Below are 19636 nucleotides of genomic sequence, written 5' to 3' on the forward strand. Positions count from 1 at the left end.
AAAGAGAAACTCCTAGGAGCATTGTGGCCAAATTCCAGAGTTCCCAGGTGAAGGAGAAGATATTGCAAGCAGCTAGAAAGAAACAATTCAAGTATTGTGGAAATAAAATCAGGATAGTACAGGATCTGGCACCTTCTACATTGAGGGATAGAAGGGAATGGAATAGGATATTCCAGAGGTCAAAGGAACTAGGACTGAAGCCAAGAATCACCTACCCAGCAAAACTGAGTATAATACTTCAGGAGAAAAAATGGTCCTTCAATGAAATAGAAGACTTTCAAATTTTCCTGATGAAAAGACCAGAGCTGGAAAGAAAATTTGACTTTCTAACACAAGAATGAAGAGAACCATAGGAAGGCGAACAGCGGAGAGAAATCATAAGGGACTTACTAAAGTTGAACTGTTTACATTCCTACATGGAAAGACAATATTTATAACTCTTGAAACATTTCAGTATCTGAGCACTGGGTAGGAGTACACACACACACACATGCACACACGTACACATACATAGAGACAGAGTGCACAGAGTGAATTGAAGAGGATGGGATCATACACTAAAAAAAAAAAAATGAAATCAAGCAGTGAGAGAGAAATATTGGGAGGAGAAAGGGAGAAGTTATATGGGGCAAATTATCTCTCATAAAAGAGGCAAGCAAAAGACTTATTAGTGGTGGGATAAAGAGGGGAGGCAAGAGAAAAACATGAGATCTACTCTCATCACATTCCACTAAAGGAAAGAATATAATGCACACTCATTCTGATAGGAAAACCTATCTCATAATACAGGAGAGTGGGGGACAGGGGCACAAGCAGGAAGGGGGGGAGGATAGAGGGGAGGGCATGGGGAGGAGAATGCAATACGAGGTTGACACTCACGGGGAGGGAAAGGACCATAAGAAAATAGAAGTAATGGGGGACAGGACAGGATGGAGGGAAATATAGTTAGTCTTATACAACTCAACTAGTATGGAAATCATTTGCAAAACTAAACAGATATGGCCTATATTGAACTGCCTGTCTTCCAAGGGGAAGGGGTAGAGAGGGAGGGAGCTAAAGAAGTTGGAACTCAAAGTGTTAGGATCAAATGTAATGTTCTTACCACTGGGTAACAAGAAACACAGGTTAAAGGGTCAAGAAAGCTATCCGGCCCTACAGGACAAAAGAGAAGACGGAGACAAGGGCAGGGAGGGAGGATAGAGGAGAGAGCAGATAGGTCACAGGGGCAATTAGAAAACTTGGGTCTGGGGGGGGGGAGGGGGGAAAAAGGGGAGAAAATTTGTAAACCAAAATTAAAAATTTAATTAAAAAAAAAAAAAAAGAAAGAAAAGGTAAACAGGAAAGGGAAATCACAAGGGACTCAATAAGGTTAAGCTGTTTACATTCTTACATGAGAAGGTGGTACTTGCAACTCATAAGAACTCATAAGAACTTATGATGAAAAATGCTATCCATCTCCAGAGAAAGAATTAATAAAATTTGAATACAGATCTAAGCACACCCTTTTTACTTTCTTAATTTTTCTTGGATTTTTATTTTGGTCTATGTTTTCTTTTATAATATGACTAATATGGAAATGTTTTGCATGACTACACATGTATATAACCTATATCAAATTTCTTGCCTTCTCAATGAGAGATGTGGGAAGAGTGGGAGAGAATTTAGAACTCAATTTTAAAAACTAATGTAGAAAATTGTTTTTAACATGTAATTGGCGGAAAATAAAACACTAAATTTAACAATGAAGGCTGCTAAAGATAGAATTCTTATCAGGAAATTTTACCTGTAGACAATGGCCTTGATGTAATCTATTCTGGTCTTAAGCAGTTATAAAAATCTGGGTGGTTGTGTGATTAACTAAGGATAAAGCCAGAAGTCAGTCCTATTCCATGCCAAAAAGCAACTAGAAAAAGGATCAGACTATTTTAAACCTTGAGAAGATAAGGATTATAAATAAATAATTTCTCAAAAGATAATCAACTATATCAGATCTATAGCTGTTACACAGCTGAAAATTAGGAGTCAAAGTATGACTCTGATCTTGGTGCCATACTGAGGTTTGGGTTTGAGAAAGAATCTGTTTTTGTGCTTCACAGCCCATACCTAAATCTGAAAGATTCCCAATTTAATAGTTAGTTTCTACAATTAGACAATTTAAATAGCATACTAAATGCATCTAGTATTAGTGCTTTTCTCTCTAAAGAAATATATGTAATTATTTCAGAGACCAAAGTTGTATAGAAAGTAGAAATTAGCTGGACTGCATCTGGGAAACGTGCAGGGCTTTCAATGACGCTCCTCATTTCTCACCTGGCTATCCTACTTTGGGACTTCCTGTGACTTCCACACCACCCCCCCTCTCAATCCCCACCCCTGCCCCCCCCATCCCAATTACTGAGAATACTTCATTATCCTGCAAGATCTCATCTGCTTTGAGTTCTCTATTTCTTTACCACATTGTGCCACGAACTCCAACATTTAAGGAGGCAACTCAGTTCAGAAAATCTCCTCATTCCTCTACTTCTCTACCTCTACTTCCACTATTCTGGAAATTTTCTTTCTTCACCACCACAATCTTACATTGGGTACCTTCAGAGTCCATTCCCTCCCCTCCCCCCTTCAGCTTTCTTTTGTGTATTGTCTTCTCCCTTTAGATTGCAAGCCACTTGAAAGGTAGGGGACTATCGTTTTTCATATTTGCATCCCCAGAGGTTGGCACAGTGCCTGGTATATAGTAGCATGTAATAAATGTTTATTGATTACTGACTAAACTGCATGCTGCTACAAACGTTCACTTTTAAAACCAATATTTTCCTCAGGAGAATAGCTGCAAATGATGCAGCAAAGGAAAGTTATATATAATGAGCTAACAGTACAGGCATCTACTACTAAAATCAAGGTCTGAGCTAAATGGCGAGCTACAAAAAACTGAATGAATTTTGATATCAGTTGTATCTACTGCTCATTTAGTCTGAAATCTATTTCTTTCCCTTGTTTAATATTATCTCCTATTCACTTCTCTAGCTTTTGTCATATCTTTTCTTTCAAAGATTGGCTCAAAACTCCCCTTATCAAGCTTTCACCGTTACCTTACTCATTCCCAGTCACTCCCTCTACCCTAGTGTATCCTTATTTATGAAAACTTATGGATGCATACACAAAGTTTTGCACTTAAGACAAATTAAAAGACAGGCCTTGTCATCAGTACACAAAGTATTAGCTCTCTATACAGTATTCAAGAAGAGGTATGTTTCCCAAAGTTGTAAGTCACATTTGGCATAGGTTAGCCAATGGAGATATAAAAATGAGACCAAACTCAATAACCCAGTGATTAATAAGCTACTTAGGATAAGAACTACTAAGAAAGAAAACTGAAAAGAAATATGCCACAAACTAGGCTTAGAATTCAAGGGTGGGGAACCTGTGGCCTTCTGGGTCCTCAAGTGTAGCCCTTTGATCAAATCCAGACTTCACAGAACAAATCCCTTTAATAAAGTCAGTCAAAAGAACTCATTCTAAAAGCCCTGTACCCAAGGACTTAGAAGGCCACATGTTCCCTACCCCTGGCTTAGAGCAACACCATACTCCACAATAAATTCAAAATGGAAATCCCATCTGAATATTTAATATCCAAAAAAAAAAAAAAAGTTTTAAATAAGCGGAATAAGTACTCTTCACAACAATGGATAGAAGATGTATTCTTAACCAAACAAGAAATAGAGGTAATTACAAAAATATGTAATGGCAAGATGATGACGTGAAACTGAGAGTTTCCACACAAACATAAAACATCTAGTATAGGGGAAGCAGTCAAAAGAAAAAAATTATTGTTATCAAATTTTTTAGACAAGACTTTATTATATTAGTTATTATATACCTAAATTATTATATAACTGAAAGGAATAGACTGGATGTATGGATCGGATGAAGGGCTGAAGGACTGATTCAATCCAGAGTAAATATCCAAACTGAAACTAAAGGGGATGAGAGAAAGATAATTTATCCATGCTCTCACCCACAGACTAATATATTTGTATCTACTATTCTCAGGGGAACTTGTGGCCTTAAGGTTACCTGTGGCCTCCTAAGTCCTTTAGTGCAGCCCATTTACCAAATCCAAACTTCACAGAACAAATCCCCTTAATAAAAACTTTGTCCTGTAAAACCTGGACTCAGTCAAAAGGCCATACTCAAAGACCTCAAGGTCATATGTAGCCTTAAGGTTGCAGGTCTCCCGCATTTGACTGGTAGCCTATTAAGTTAGATTTGATTCTTGAGATTACAAAATGATCACATTGTGAAAATTGTTCCACAGTCTAGAACATAGAGACAATGTCAAATTTTAGTAATGGGAGTCAGACTTTCAGGCCTTTTAAATTTCTCAAGCAATGATGTTAAGATCTAAAAACTGAAACTCTTCTCTCCAAAGTGACCAATGATTTCTTGATTGCTAGATTCTAATGACATTTTTCTCAATCTTCATCTTTCTTGACCTCTCTACATCCTCAGACACTGTATAAGTCTTTTCTCCTTCTATACTAGTTTACTTTATGATCTCATCAGCTTCTAAGGATGCCTCATAGACTTCTTAAGTTCAATTGAACTGTTATTACCCATGCCCCTCCAAATTGCCCTCTCCACCTAACTTCCCACCAAACCTCCCAGTCAACTAGGCTTACAACCAAGGTGTGATCTGGTCTTCTTAATCTCTCTTCATGTCCCAACTGTTACCAAATCCTATCAATTCTATCACTGTAATATCTCTAATATATGTTTCCTTCTCCCCTCTGATATTACCACCACCTTAGTATGGGCCTCCATTACCTCACTGTTGGACTGTTGCAATAGCCCGCTAGTGGGTCTCCCTGCCTCAAGTTTCTTCCCATGTCATTCCACCCTCTATTCAGCTTTCATTCATCTTCCTGAAGTATAGGTTTGATCATGTCACCATTAATCTTTGCTCAATAAATTCCAGTGGCTCCCAATGACCTCCCTTATCTTCCTAACTCCCCAAAACTGGTCATTTGTCTTTCATAGATCTATACTAAATTTTAAAGACTATGTTAAGAATCTACCCATATATGATCAAGACTAGGGGTAATTCAATCAATACATAAGCATTTAAGCGTCTACCATGTGCCACACTGTGCTAGGCACTAGGGATACAAAAACAAAATTGAAATAGTTCCTACAATCAAGGTGTTTAAAATCCAAACTTGTGAATTTTAAGCATTTGGATTTTGGCTCAAATATTTTAGCAGAGACATATCCTACTAGAGCTGAATAACCTGATTTTTATATAAAATTTGTATTTCAAAACAAACAAATCTAATAACTTTGGTTATCAGTGGGGAAAAGAAATTGGATTACAAAGATTAAATATTTTAAGACAGCTAAAAAGCTGACTTTGTAATAAAGAAACCAACAGATTAAATTTATAACAATTTGGATATGATACTTAAGATTTTCTCATAAAGGACTGTTTAAACCTTCTGGCAGTCATCTTTTTTAAATATGTATGTGTGTGTATATATGTATACGTTATATACATATATACACACACACACACACATATATGCCTACAGATGGGATAAAGGAAAGAATACCTTTGTTGATGATGGTGGAGTAGGAAAATTAAGCCAGGCTGGAGCAAAGTCATGCTGCGCCATTTAGGTCCAGTCTCTCCGACTCAGTGAAACAAGGTTTCAACACCTCATGGCAAGCCCCTGCCATTTAGAAAAGGAAAAAATTATGCTTTAGCTTCATAGATTTTAGTCGCAATTATACTTTTACATCTCCTTTACACCCAAGTCATACTTAAAGTACCTCTTGGAAGTATTTCAGAAATAGCATCAAAATATTTATTGAGTAATATAAAGTCTCAGGATTTACAGAATTAACAAGTGACAATATTAATTGGTTATCCCAAAAATCTGTTTGCTGTTTAAAGAAAATTATGGATTTTTTTTTAAAGTAAAAACTATTCTAAAAGTAAATATACTTTTTCCCCAGGACAACTGATTAAATATATATGTCTGTGTTCTAGGGAGATAGAGATAGAGAAGTACTGGTGATGAACTTTAGTAACCTACTTTTGGGGAAGTGAGTCCTTAAATTCACTGGTGTGGGGAACTGGAAATACAGAAACTCCTTCCACAAAAGCAAATCAGCAATTCCACTCAGGTAAAGAGAGCTACCCAAAGGTTAAATGACTTGCCCGAGTTTAATGAATGAATGAAAAAGTATTTACTAAGTACTTTACTAAGTACTAGGAACACCAAGCACTTTATTAAGTGCTAAGCACTCAGTCAGGGCTGGGCATACAAAAAGGAAAAACAACCTGGACAGTTTACTCTCCAAAAAGTTCCCTTCCAATAACACAAAATAAAATAAAATGAAATAAATTTTCATCAGATGAAGGACAAATAGACAATCCGGAGCAAGTTGGGGGAGGAGGGGAGGGAGAACGGAGACATTTTACCTTAGGGAGGTCTTCAGAACATAGAAGCTGGATGGAAGACCATAAGAAGTGATATAAGGCAAATTATAAAGTCTGTTGGTCTTACCAGAACGAAACCTAGTAAAAGACTGCCTTCTTCCCATCCAAATATTGTAAACAAGTGGCAATTAGGTGAACTCTAGGCAACTGGGGGAGAGAGGGGGGAAAGAGAAGAGTAGGAAGAGGAAGGCAAAACAGGAAGGCAAGGGAGTAGAAGAAAACTCCACTCCAAGTCTTTCTTGCCCCTATCTTCCACACCACATGTCTCAGAAGGTCTGACAGAGGAGCCAAAAGTGGGCAAAGAGGAAAGGGCCTGGTGGTGGCAGACAGGACAGAGTCAAACCTAGGCCCTCCTTCCTTACGCCAACGTCTGCCATCCGTTCACTGCCTCCTATAGACCTTAAATGACGTTTATGCAATACTTTAACGTTTGCACAACACGTATATTGTTCAAATCTGCATCTCACAACTACCCAACACAGCAGGCACCACAGGCAGCGTTACTCCCTATGTTATCCTAAAGGACTTCTAAATGCCTATTGACAGACCCTCCTACACTTTAATTTCACAGTTCTGCAAATCACTTATTTCATATAACCTACTTCTCCACAGCTACACACAGGAATAGCCACACCTTTGATTCTGTCCTATAAATGCACCACTTCCATCTTATCTGATCACAATCTACTGTCATTTAGACTCTCAACTTTACAACCCCAAAAGCTATTCTTTGTATATACAGAGATCTCTCCAACCCCACAGTTTTCTCCTTTCCTCATCTTGACTCCTTAGGAAACAACTTCAACTCTATTCTGTCCTCCGGTTCCTTGCCCTCTTTCCCTAACAATCTTGCCCTACCAAGCCTCAACCTTGATCATTTCCACCATCAGCTGCCTTCATTCCTATACCCCTGCTAAGAAATAGATGGAGAAAACATGAAACCATACTGACTGGGTTCATTACAAATTTATGTTTCACAACCTCCAATGAGGCCCTCACTGCTACAAGACAATCTTTTTACACCTCCCTAATTAACTCCACTTACCACAGCTGCTCTTTAATCAGTTAGTGGCAGGCACTATGCTAATGCTAAGTGCTGGGGATACAAAGAAAGACCAAAGACCTTGCCCTCAAATGTACTCATAATGTGATAGAGACAAGCAAACAATAAGAATTTCTCTCACATACAACACTTTCTCTCCTCTTACACTGGTACCTCCACAAAAAGTGCAGGCCCTCCCTACATCATTGCAGTAGCCTACTGATTGGTCTCCCTGCCACAAGTCTCTCCCCACTTTAATTCAGTCCACCCCCTCTACTCTGCTGTCTAAACATTCTTCCTAAAGCACAGGTCCAACCATCTCAATTCCTTATTCAATACCTTCTGGGGATCCACATGATCTCCAAGATCAAATATAAAATCCTGTTTGTCATTCAAAGCCCCTCATAACCTGCCCCCTACAAATCTTTTCAAGCTTTCTACATTTTACTCCCTTTCATGTACAGTACAATCCAGTGACACTGGCCTCCTTGCTATTTCTCAAGCAAGACATCTCATCTGCAGATTCTGAGCATTTTCACTGATTATTCCATACGTGGAATGCTATATTCGACTTATTGGTTTCCTTCAAGTTCGTGTGTGTGTGTGTGTGTGTGTGTGTGTGTGTGTGTGTGTGTATACACTCATAAGTTCCTATAGAATCTATATCTATAGGAAGCCTTTCCCAATCCCCCTAAATTCGAGTGCTCTCTTGCTCTTATTTCAAAATAGTCTTGTGTATAGCCTAATTGTATATACTTGTTTTCATGTTGCCTTCCCATTACACTGTGAGCTCCTGGAGAGAAGGGAGTGTCTTCTTCTGCATCTTTCTATCTCCAGCTCTTATCACAGTGCAGCCTGGCACATAAGAAGCACTTAATAAATCTTTACTGATTTGCTTCCTTTAAAATGCCAGAATTTTATAGAGAAATAAATCTCCCTCTTCTCAGTATAAAAGCAAAGGGCTGAAAATGTGGAATTTGGTGGGATACAACACTAGATGTTCACTTAGCTCTGCTTAAATGTTTTTCTTTATTATAACAACAAGTTGGAGGCTGAAAGGTAGTAAAGGGTTAAAAATGAATTAATATGCAAAAAGAGGCAACAATAAAACTTTTTTATAGAAAACAAAATCCTTCTAAAAAGGACTGCATGAACATAATAGTGATCAACTTACATAACTTATTTTTAAAAATCTAAATATACACACTTCAGAAATCATTAAACTTTTAAATTAAAAAAATTATCCCTTCCCTCAAAAAGCTTACCAGTAATGGAGACAAGATTCAAAAAGTCAAATGAACTCCATCTCACGTGAGAGGATATTTATCCCAACAATGCAGATCACAACTCAGCCAACTCTCTATTTTGATGGTGGTTTCCCCTAAATGCACCATAAAAAGGACCACCCAGAAGGACCTGGAGATCTTACTCTTCTCTTTGTATCACAACAATACCAATGGAGCACACTCTCTCCACACTTCTTTATCATTTATCTATTTCTTTGATTAGAGCCTCCTCTCTTCAGTTTCTAAAAGAATAAATAATCCCTTGCTTTTGAGGAGCTGAGACCTAATTCACACTTTTCCAGTGTCTTTTGGGTGCTCCTTACAGTCATATGACAACATAAAATATGTTAAAAAAAAAAAAATACGTTAAAAAAATAAGGCCCTGATTTCTAGTCTAGGGAATCAACTGAAAGATCTATGCAATTTCCAGTAATTCCGTAGATTGCTCAATTCCATCCAGTGTCCAATTCACCATCTGCAATATTTGTATCCCTTTCCCCCCAGATAACTGGTCAAAGATATAGTCAGTTCTCAAAAGAAAAATCACAAAATATAAATGACATCAAAACATGCCCAAATCACCAATAATACAGAAAAAATGCAAATTTAAAACAACTGTGAAGTTTCTTCTCCTACTTAGGAAATTGTCAAAGATGGGGAAAATGGGAATAGTCAGTGTTGAAGGGAATTATATGAAGGGAAACACAATGACACACAATGCTGGAGCTGTGAATGTCAACTTGGAATTATGCAAAAAGTGTTCAAATTCTTTCACCTAGCAACTTCCACTACTATATACTCCAAGAAGTCAAAAACACAAGGGGAAAAAAAAGGTTTACTGTAGAGTATTTAAAGCAAGACTGTCAGCAAAGAACTAGAAACCAAGTCAAATAATTGGGAAGCAGGTGGGGGAAAAAACTATGACATATGAATCTAATTATTGTGCCATTAAGAAACAGTAAGTGAGATTCAGAGAAACACGTTAAGTTTATATAAAGTGATACAGAGAAAAACAAGTAAAACAATACAAACAATGATTACCACAATGTAAATTAAAAGATCACTAAAAGGAAACTGAACTCCCAAATTCTTCATAATCAGCAACAGGCACATGGTAGGTTCTTACAGTCTCTACACCTTCTAAGTAATCACACAATAGAAAAATTTTGTCTACTTCAGAACGTTACTTACAAAAATCTTAATAATACCCTTAAAAGGAACTTTTATACGTTGGTATTATTCTCATAGAAGTTTTACATATCTGGGAAAGTAGGAATATACAAGCTGACAATTAAATTTTTATCCACATTTATGGTATCTTCCCCTCCTTAAAATATTTTCTGATTCCCTCCCTCAATACCCTCATAAATGTGTCACTCTAGCACAGACTTTCTCTCCTGAGTTTACTTGGGTTTTCTAGTCCAGCTACTTTCACATCTTTGCTCTTCTCAATGCCATTCCTACCTTCCTCTATTAGTACAGAGGGAATTAACTATTAGATCCAAGTATTCCAGATATGCTGTCTTGGATGATTAATCAGTTCATACTGCTCTTCTCTGTTTTCCAATATTTTAGGAAATATTGTCATAATCTTCCAGCAACCTTCTCCATAATATTTTACAAATCATTAAAAAAAAAAGCAAACACAGACTCTGGTCTCTTCATAAGAGCAAATAACCTAACAGCAAAACTTTTGTATGAAATTACTGTAAATGTTTCAATGTCTTTTCCTCTAGACATACCCCATTTTTTCAGCATTAATAACTTATTTAAATAAGTCAAGTTAGTGCTGTTTTAATTGCACCCCCTATCTTTTTCTCATTTTTATTCTTCTGGCTTTTGTTAAATTTTGATCTTGGCTTCAACAAATCAGTGTTCAGGAATGGCTCCCTCATCCGTAACAAGTTATATCCTGTCCATTGAAATATAATTAATTTCACTTTTTGTCAAGTTTATTCAATGCTCCAATACTTTCTCCAATACTTTTTTCTAAGAATAAACATGATATATAATCATGAGGCTTACATGGAGCCTATAAGTTTTTGGCCTCTTTCATCATTTTTTTCCACTATCTTCACCTACTGTATTCCCATTCTTGCACTTCAGCCTCCCAAGCATCATAGTGTATGGTGATTCAATTTGGAGGACCTTTATCAAGTTTTTTTTTTTGATCAAATTTCTCTTTATCTCTTCAACCTGCTCACATGTTGGTCATAAGCTACAATTACTTCATGGTAGTCTTTGTTGTGAAACTTATCATGAGCACATAAATATGAACTCACCCATGAAATTCATTTTTTGTCCACACAGTAAGTTCAACTCCACCAACTAATTCAATGCCTTTTCAAGGAGATTCTTAAAAAAAAAAAAAAAATCATCCCTCCATCCAGCTCCAATTTCTGTCTCATTACTTTAAGACAATAATGTCAAGTTTGATACAATTCAGTTCCTTCTAAATAATATGTCCAGTTGGTCACTGCACAAGGGTCTCACATTTAAAGTAACCACAATTTAAATATTTATAAATGATCTAAGAGCTCTGTGATCATGATCACTTTCTGCCCCCTTTTCAAATACCAACTTTACACCCTCAATGAAGAAGTAGAAAGGAGTCACACAAGACTAGGGGCCATTTTGTATTTTTCCTCATGGGTTGACATAGTCAAAGAATTCACAATCAAGTAGTCTAGTAGTAATAATCCTGTTTATCTATCATATTCAAATCTTTCCATCATGATAAAAGCCTAAAAGAGCTAACATTCTACTGGGATTGTCTTCAAGAACAGTCTCTTCCAGATAGCAATGAGTCCCTGGAGAAGGACTTCTGCATCCCATAAATAATAGATAAGATTAACATAGCTGAAAAAAGAAGCAAACAATGCAAGAAAGATTTAGAAAATAGATTATTTTACTATAAAGTAGAAACTATAAGGGCTAAAGTATTTCAGAAGAAAAGGGGAAAGAACGATGCAAGTTAGCTAGAATGGTCAGAGTAAACACCATGACTGCTTTGAAAGAGATGGAAAAGGCATTTTAGGTGGAAGGGACAACATGAATTAACATACACAAGTTGGTAATTTATTTTCTGTCATCTTTCTTCAGAAAATAAAAACCAATGCTCAATATCAATTTATTGGATTGAAATCACATTTAAGTAGCAATCTTTAATGTGATTACTCCAATGACTGATATTATTTGAAATATATGGCTCTGTTTCTGCAAAAGCAATTTTAAAGAATGGGAGAAAGAAGTAAGGAAGTGGAGGCACAAAAAGCTTAGACAATTTTTCAAAAAGCTTGGCTGACAAAGGATGGAGGATATAGGATGATTATCTGAGGGGATGATAGAGTCTAGTACAAGATTTTCAAGGATATGAGAGAAGATTTGGGTTGAGGGTGGGCATGATTGAGGATACAATATGCTAGAGATGATGTGAAGGGAGAAGACTGAGCTGGCCTAATTACCACTTAATTATAATACTTGGCACACCACTCACTAAATAGGCCACCTCTGCCAGAGATGGGGGAGGAGAGTAGAAGATGATATAAAGAAAGTCTGATATGAGAATGGAAGAAAATGTAGTTCACATACAATTGTCTCAATTTTTTGAGCAAAGTAAAAGTCAACATCCTCAGCTGAGAGAGAAGGGAAGTGAGAAGGAAAAGCAAGTCTGGAATAGTTTTGTGGGGAATAAGGTAATTAAGAAAGAATAAAAAGACTGCCTTGTTGCAGTAAGAGCACATGTGAGGTTAGATAACGTGATACAACCACCCAGTCATTATGGTTGTGAGGCTTCCTTCTGCTTCATTCAGTCATTTCTGAGTAGCAGCAAAGGAGGTGGATGGTGGAGAAAACTCGGCTTCAGCAAGAGAAGAACATCAATAGGGCATTTTAAATCAGTGACTCAGAGTAAGAGCACACCTGTCAAAACGTGCAGATAACACACAAAGCTGGGAGTTAAAGTTAACAGTTGGGATGACAGGATCTGACAAAAAAAGTCACCAGGCCAGAACAGAAGAATGAGGCTCAAACGTTCTTAGGCAAGGCCCCAATGTTCTTTGCCTTGAGCTAATACTGACACACGAATGCTATCTACCATCAAGCTAAAATCTGCCTCTCTCTGAAACTTTAACTCTCTGATCCTCGATCAGCCTTCTAGGACCAAGCAAAACAAGCCTGCTCCCTTGATCATTTCAAAGATGACAGAACAGGAGTCCTGAGGAGTAAAATGATATGTGGCCGATAGGAAGACAGGAAGACAAGGAGAGAAGGGAAGAAAGAAAGAGGAAGGGGGAGGGAGGGAAGACAGGGAGGAGCAAAGAGAAAGAGAAAAGAAAGAGAGAAGAAAGAAAAGAATACCAGAAGCAACCAATGCTGAAATTCTTTACTAATTATGACCAGAATAAAGACACCATACTATGCATCTCTAAAATGGGGCAACTGGGTTTAATGTGAATATTGGTTTGTCTTTAAAACTATCAAAAGACTTCGTATCCAACTGAAAAAGCAAAAGATCTAAGTACCTGGAACACAGCTAAGTAATGCAAAACTTTCTAAAACAGTATTAGACACCAGAAAGTTAAACATATAAGATTTATAATGTATAAATTACTATGTTGTGCAACTAGTGCTAGACCGGGTCTACACCCTAAATAACTTTATAGTGATGTTTAATTAAACCCATCTATTTGCTAATAACATAAACTCAAGGAGAATTTAGTTTCACCAGTTTTAAGAGGAGTAAAGACTAAATTTACAGTGCCTGGCATATAGTTGGTGCTTACTAAATATGTGATGTATTAATTTGTATTCTAATGCTAGTCATATAAAAATGAAACCTTGGAGTTTTTTAAAAAAGCAATCCTAAATCATTCAAAAGTATAAAAGTATCACACATGTACCTATGTTATCAATTACAAGTCATGAATAAACAAAAACTGTTCAACTTTATTACAGTTTTTCCCCTTCTAATGAAAACATCATGAAACTTAATTGTTAGACAATTCTGGAATAGAGTGTCCAATAAATATTATTTTCATCATCCCCAACAGTGTTACTACAATCATTGACTCAATTTAGGAACCAAGATGTTATCCAAAACATCAAGTATTATTATAGAAAAAGCATCATAAATAAGCTTTAGTTAATCATTCTAGTACAATATCATTGTCATTTTCAGTCATACTCGACTCTTCATGACCCCAATTGAAGTTTTCTGTAGAGATACTAAAGTGATTTGGTATTTTCCTCTCCAGTTCATTCTACAGATGCGGAAAATGAGGCAAATAAAGTTAAATTACTTGCCCAGGGTCACACAACTAGTAGTGAATGAATTTGAACTCAGGAGGATGAGGCTTCCTTACTTCAGGCTCAGCACTCTATCCCACTCTGCCACCTAGCTTCCCCATCTACCACAATACTGATGTTTAAATCTCAGAATTGTTTCTGAAATTCTCTAGAAAGTAAAACACTAGAAGAAAAACTAGAGACAGTTGCAGCCAGATATCACACATGCAAAAGTGTCTACCTTCTAAGGAATTTGAAAACTTCAGAGAAAAATTTATTAGCACAAATAACTGAAATGGTAGCAACTACAACTTAAAAGTTGTAAAAAATAGATACTAAGAGTAAGAGTAAGAATGTTCTGCATACTTTAAAATCAAGTGTCACTGAAAACTATAACAAATATATTTCTTTTCTCTTTTACTAAAATGCCCAAACTGTACCAAATCGTAGAGGGACTACATCACTCAGGAGTAGCCTATACCAGTGAAATCACAGGCCATCTCAAAATCTTTATCCCTGTCCTTCACTAAGACAAACATGGGAAAAAGCGTTTCCTTCAACTTAATATTAATTAAATTTGCTTTTCCAAGACATCTTTTGTAGCCAATGCATATAATTAGACAGAGAAGTAGAAAAAAGAGAGGAACCCAGAATCATTCCACGATCTCTTGGGGCAGCTAGGTGGTGCAGTGGATAGAGCACCAGTGCAGGAGTCATGAGGACCTGAGTTCAAATCTCACCTCAGACACTTGACACTCACTAGCTGTGTGACTTTGGGCAAGTCACTTAACCCCACTTGCCTCGTCCTGATGAGTATCTGGTCACCGGATTCAGATGGCTCTGGAGGAAAAGTGAGGCTGCTGACCCTCCCTCAGTCAAAAACAAAGTCAAGTGCAAGTCATTTCATCATTTCTCTGATGGCATGGTTTTCTTAGGCAATGAAGGACAAACACACACGCAACAGCAAACTGATATTCAAAACGCAGGAATAACCAGTGTTGATGGAGTTATGGAAAACAGGTTACATTAATGCATTTTGGTGAAACTGTCCAACCATTCAGGGAAGCAGATTTAAATCACGGGAAAGGGGTGACTAAAATGTCCATACCATCTAATCAAGGGAATCCAATGACTTCCCAATGAAGCCAATGAAAAAAAGCAATATATACAAGGACTACAACAATGTAAATAGAAGCAACAATACAATACAACTATAAAAAAAATTATAATCTAGCTTAACCTCAAAAGATAGAAGTGAACTCCTTTGCAGAATTGAGGGCAGGGGTGGGGAAGGACATGCTGTGCAACAATACAGATAACATCAGACTTTTGAGATGTTTGTTAGCTTTACTGACGTTTTTCTGCCTCTTTTTTTATTGTGTACTGTAAGGACAGTTCTGTAGGGGTGGTGGGGAATTACAGTAGGTAACATGAATGATATAAAAACACGTGATATAAATGTAAAAAAGAATGAGTAAATAAGCTACAACATATTAGAAAATTTATATACTACATCCAGGTTGGATTTACACAAAGAATACAGGGTTGGTTTAATACAAAGAACAATAAATAATAAAATACAAATAATAAAAACAATATAATCATATCAATGGATTTTTAACAGGCCTTTTGTTAATGTTAGTGGGCCTTTTCAATCAGATCAGGATAAAATAAGGATGTCCATTATCACCATTTTCATTTAACAGTACTAGAAATACAAAATACAGCAATAAGACAAGAAAGAGAAATAGAGAATAAACATAGGCAAAGAGGAAAACAATTTTCACTTTTTACTGTAAAAATACTTAAAAGAAACCCAGAGTCAATGAAAAATTGATTGAAAATTAATAAATTCAGCAAAGTTGCAAGATATAAAAAAAAAAATCAGCATTTCTGTACATTACCACCACCCCAAAAAACAAACCACACAAACCATTCAGATACAAAAGAAAATTTCCATTTGGAGGAACTACCTTGTATATGAAACATTTGGTAATCTACCTCGCAAGAAATACCCAAGAACTCTGAATTCAAGTACCAAAAAAAAAATCTTTACAAAAATACAGTTAACTGGAAAAATTAATTATCCCTCATATTTTAAATTTTGTTATTTTTTTCTAATTAATAAGCATTTATTTTCTCTCCCCCCTCCACAACAAAAAAGAAAATCCCCATAACAAATGTTGGGTAGGTGGTGTCAATAAAATAAAAACTACAATACTATCCAAATTAATTTACATATTCAATGTTGTACCACTCATGCTATCAAAGGGTTCCTTAATAAAAAAAAATTCACACAGAAGGGCAAAATGTCAAAAATTCGAAGGAACTAAAGGAGATAAAAAAAAGAATAAAGGAATCTATGAAGTACCAGGTCTCAATCTATATTATAAAGCAGCAACCATCAATAAAACTGATTAAAAATAGAGAAAAGTCTTATCAGTGGCACATAGTATAAACAGACAACACACAGAAGCAAATAAACATAGTAAGTAGCAAAATGCTTGAGATCCCAAGTCCTCAATTACTGGGGTAAGGACTCACTCATTTGACAACTACAGGGAAAACTAGTGAGAAGTCTGAGAGAAATTCAGCTTAAACCTGAATCTCACAACAAATACCGAGATAAATGCCATCCAAATGGATACAGGACTTAGAAAAAAGAAATAAAATGACCTAATTAGAGGAACAAGGAAGGAACTTCCTTTCAGATCTATGAACAGGGGAACAGTTCACAACCAAACAAGGAATACAGAGGTTCACAGAAGATAAAATGGGCAATTCTGAATATTTGAAGTAAAAGTTTTCACAAACAAAATGAATGCTATTAAAATCAGAGAAAAAAAAATCCAACTGGGGGGAGGGGAGAACCACTGCAGTAAGTTTTTCTGATTAAAATCTCATTTATAAAACATATGAAGAAGTGATCCTAAATTATCAGACTAAAAACCATTCCCAAATTAATATGAACATATGAATAAGTAGTGTTCAAAGGAAAGAAATCCAAGTTATCAACAAACATGAAAATGTTGTAAATCACAATTGTGAATGGAGAAATGCAAACTAACAATTCTTGGAGATTCCACTTGAAACCCAACAGATTAGCTAAAATGATAAGAGGAAAATGTTGGCAAGACTGTGGAAGAACAGGCAGGTGGAACTGAATGTTGGTTTAGTCATTCTAGAAAGTAATTTGGAATTTTACTCCACACATCACTGAAATTATGCATGCCCTTTGACCCAGAGATACCAGTACAAAGCACAAACCCCAAAGAAATCAAAGAGGGGAAAAAACTCCTTTGCTCAAAAATATTTATAGCTGATCTTTAAGTAGCAAACAAAAAAAAAACCAAAACACTTAAATAAGGGTGGTGTTATATGAATATCAAATTTACAATTTTCAGAATACCTTTATGAATTGATAGAGAATGAAGTTTGCAGAGTCAGGAGGGCAATTTATAAGAAAAATCCTAGGAGATTTTAGGATCAATGCAACACAATTACAACTCTAAGAACAAAGTGAAATATACTACCCACAGCATGACAAGAGAAGTGATGAACTTAAAATGAAGAATCAGACATACATTACTGGTCATGATCAATGAGAGAATATACTTCGTTCAACTATATGCATCTGTATGTCCCAGCTCTCAAGGTCATATTCTAATGGGGGAAACTATATGCAAACAATATATTGAGGGTAAGACACAGGCATTAAGGGGGATCAGGAAAGACTTTTCATATAGAAAGTAGGATTTTCGAAGGACCAAGAAAAGTAGAATTTTCTCAACTCAAGTTTTGACCTCATTGGAAATATTTAAAACTCACACCAACTTGACAGTGAATTCTTGAGAAGTCACCTATGCAAAAAAAAAAGAGAAAGAAGCATATTCTCATGTAGCTTCTCTAGAGCCAAACTTTATCACTGTAATTGCACAGGAGCTTCCATATGTTGTCATTCTTGTTCTTTCCATTCACAGTATTGTAGGTATTGTACTTATTGTTTTCTTGGTTCTGCTTATTTCATTTTGCATACGATCATACAGGCCCTTCCTCTGCTTCTTTGTGTTCTTTATCTTCTTATAGCACTACAGCATTTCATTATATCCATTAACACAATTCCCTTGCTACTATAAACACACACACCCTCTTTTCTATTTCTGACCATCATACAGTCAAAAAAAAATTTAAAAGTTATGAAGCGTTTTAATTTTACACATGATTCCTCTGAAGTTTAAGGTCCTAAGTTGTTGGAGCTTTTTTTAATGAGAAAGGAGAGAAACAGAAAAGGTCATACATATATATATAGAGAGAGAGAGAGAGAGCATTAAACTTCCAGTTAGCATCATAATGCATATGAGTAAATACTGAGTTGTTGTTACAGTGTAAAATAAGAACTGACGTTAACACCAACATGTTAATTTCAAGATTAACACATTTATTGATCATGTTCACACAAGACTCGGTGTTTTCAATTAGTTTAACCTTTTGAAAGTATGTATGAATCCTAGAACCAGTTGTAAGCAATGACTCATGTGGCAGAAGGTTTTGTTCTGTTTTTATTTACTCTATAAATTTACTCTATAAATATAGCTTGTGGGATTTTATTAAAATTATATTTTCATAAAACTACTCAAAGACAACTACTATTGGTTAACAATCTTTAAGCTACACTGAGCACAAAGGAAGTTTTCCACTGCTTCCTTAAAATTCAAACGAGTGTTATTTATTTCTCCACTGTTAAATCATTCTTAAGATTAATTTTAAATAAGCACATTGCAACAATATTCTAATAAAATGCTATGATTTGCTTTTTTTTACTTATTTTTACATTATGAGCCACTTTGTCCTGTTTAAAGACTATATCTGTTGAGTATTTGTGCCAACTATTTTACAGGCTAAGAATGTTAGATTTGGGTTATATTAGACAGATTTAATCCAACCTCTTCATTTTATAGATGAATCCTGGTTTCAGCCTTAAGTAGCTGTACAATCCTAAACAAGTCACAGACTCTCTGACTCTTAAGTTGCCTCACATGTAAAAACTGAAATAATATTTTTATCACCTTGTTACTTCACTAAGATATCTATAAGGAAAGCTATTTAAACACAAACTATTAAATTACTTGCCCATGGTCATATAGCTAGTTTGTGGCAGAAATGAGGCTAAGCCCAAAGCTCCTATTCCTAACTACCAAACACAACAAGGCTACCTCCTTTGCAGAATCTTCCAATTCCAATCTTCCTGAGTCACCCAGCATTCCATCTATGCTATGCTACTTCTTATCATCTTTTCTCATTATCAGCAAGACAACAGTAAAGAAACAGGAATAAGAGTAACATCTCACTCATCTAGCTTCATTGGGGGGGAACTGAGCTGTTCCACATATGACTCACTTATTAGGAAAATTCCCTTCCCTTAAGAGTCAACACAACTGTATAATAAAAAGATAAGGCTATATTCTATCTTGGGCATCTTCCAGTTCAATCTAAGAATTTTACTCATTTTTTGATGGAAATTTA

General features: G+C 36.0%; 1 protein-coding gene across 5 annotated transcripts in view; it reads right to left on the reverse strand.

Annotated features, from left to right (window-relative positions):
• Nucleotides 1-19636, reverse strand: part of GPBP1 (GC-rich promoter binding protein 1) — a 109675-nt gene that overhangs the window by 63523 nt on the left and 26516 nt on the right. For all 5 annotated transcript variants that reach the window (XM_072605583.1, XM_072605581.1, XM_072605582.1 and 2 more), the window contains exon 2: nucleotides 5607-5726. In XM_072605583.1, the coding sequence (XP_072461684.1) occupies nucleotides 5607-5669 (63 nt within the window). In that variant the 5' untranslated portion in view covers nucleotides 5670-5726. The remainder of the gene's footprint in view (nucleotides 1-5606; nucleotides 5727-19636) is intronic.

This window comes from Notamacropus eugenii, chromosome 4 (genome assembly GCF_028372415.1).
Source record: "Notamacropus eugenii isolate mMacEug1 chromosome 4, mMacEug1.pri_v2, whole genome shotgun sequence".
Taxonomy (NCBI): Eukaryota; Metazoa; Chordata; class Mammalia; order Diprotodontia; family Macropodidae; genus Notamacropus; species Notamacropus eugenii.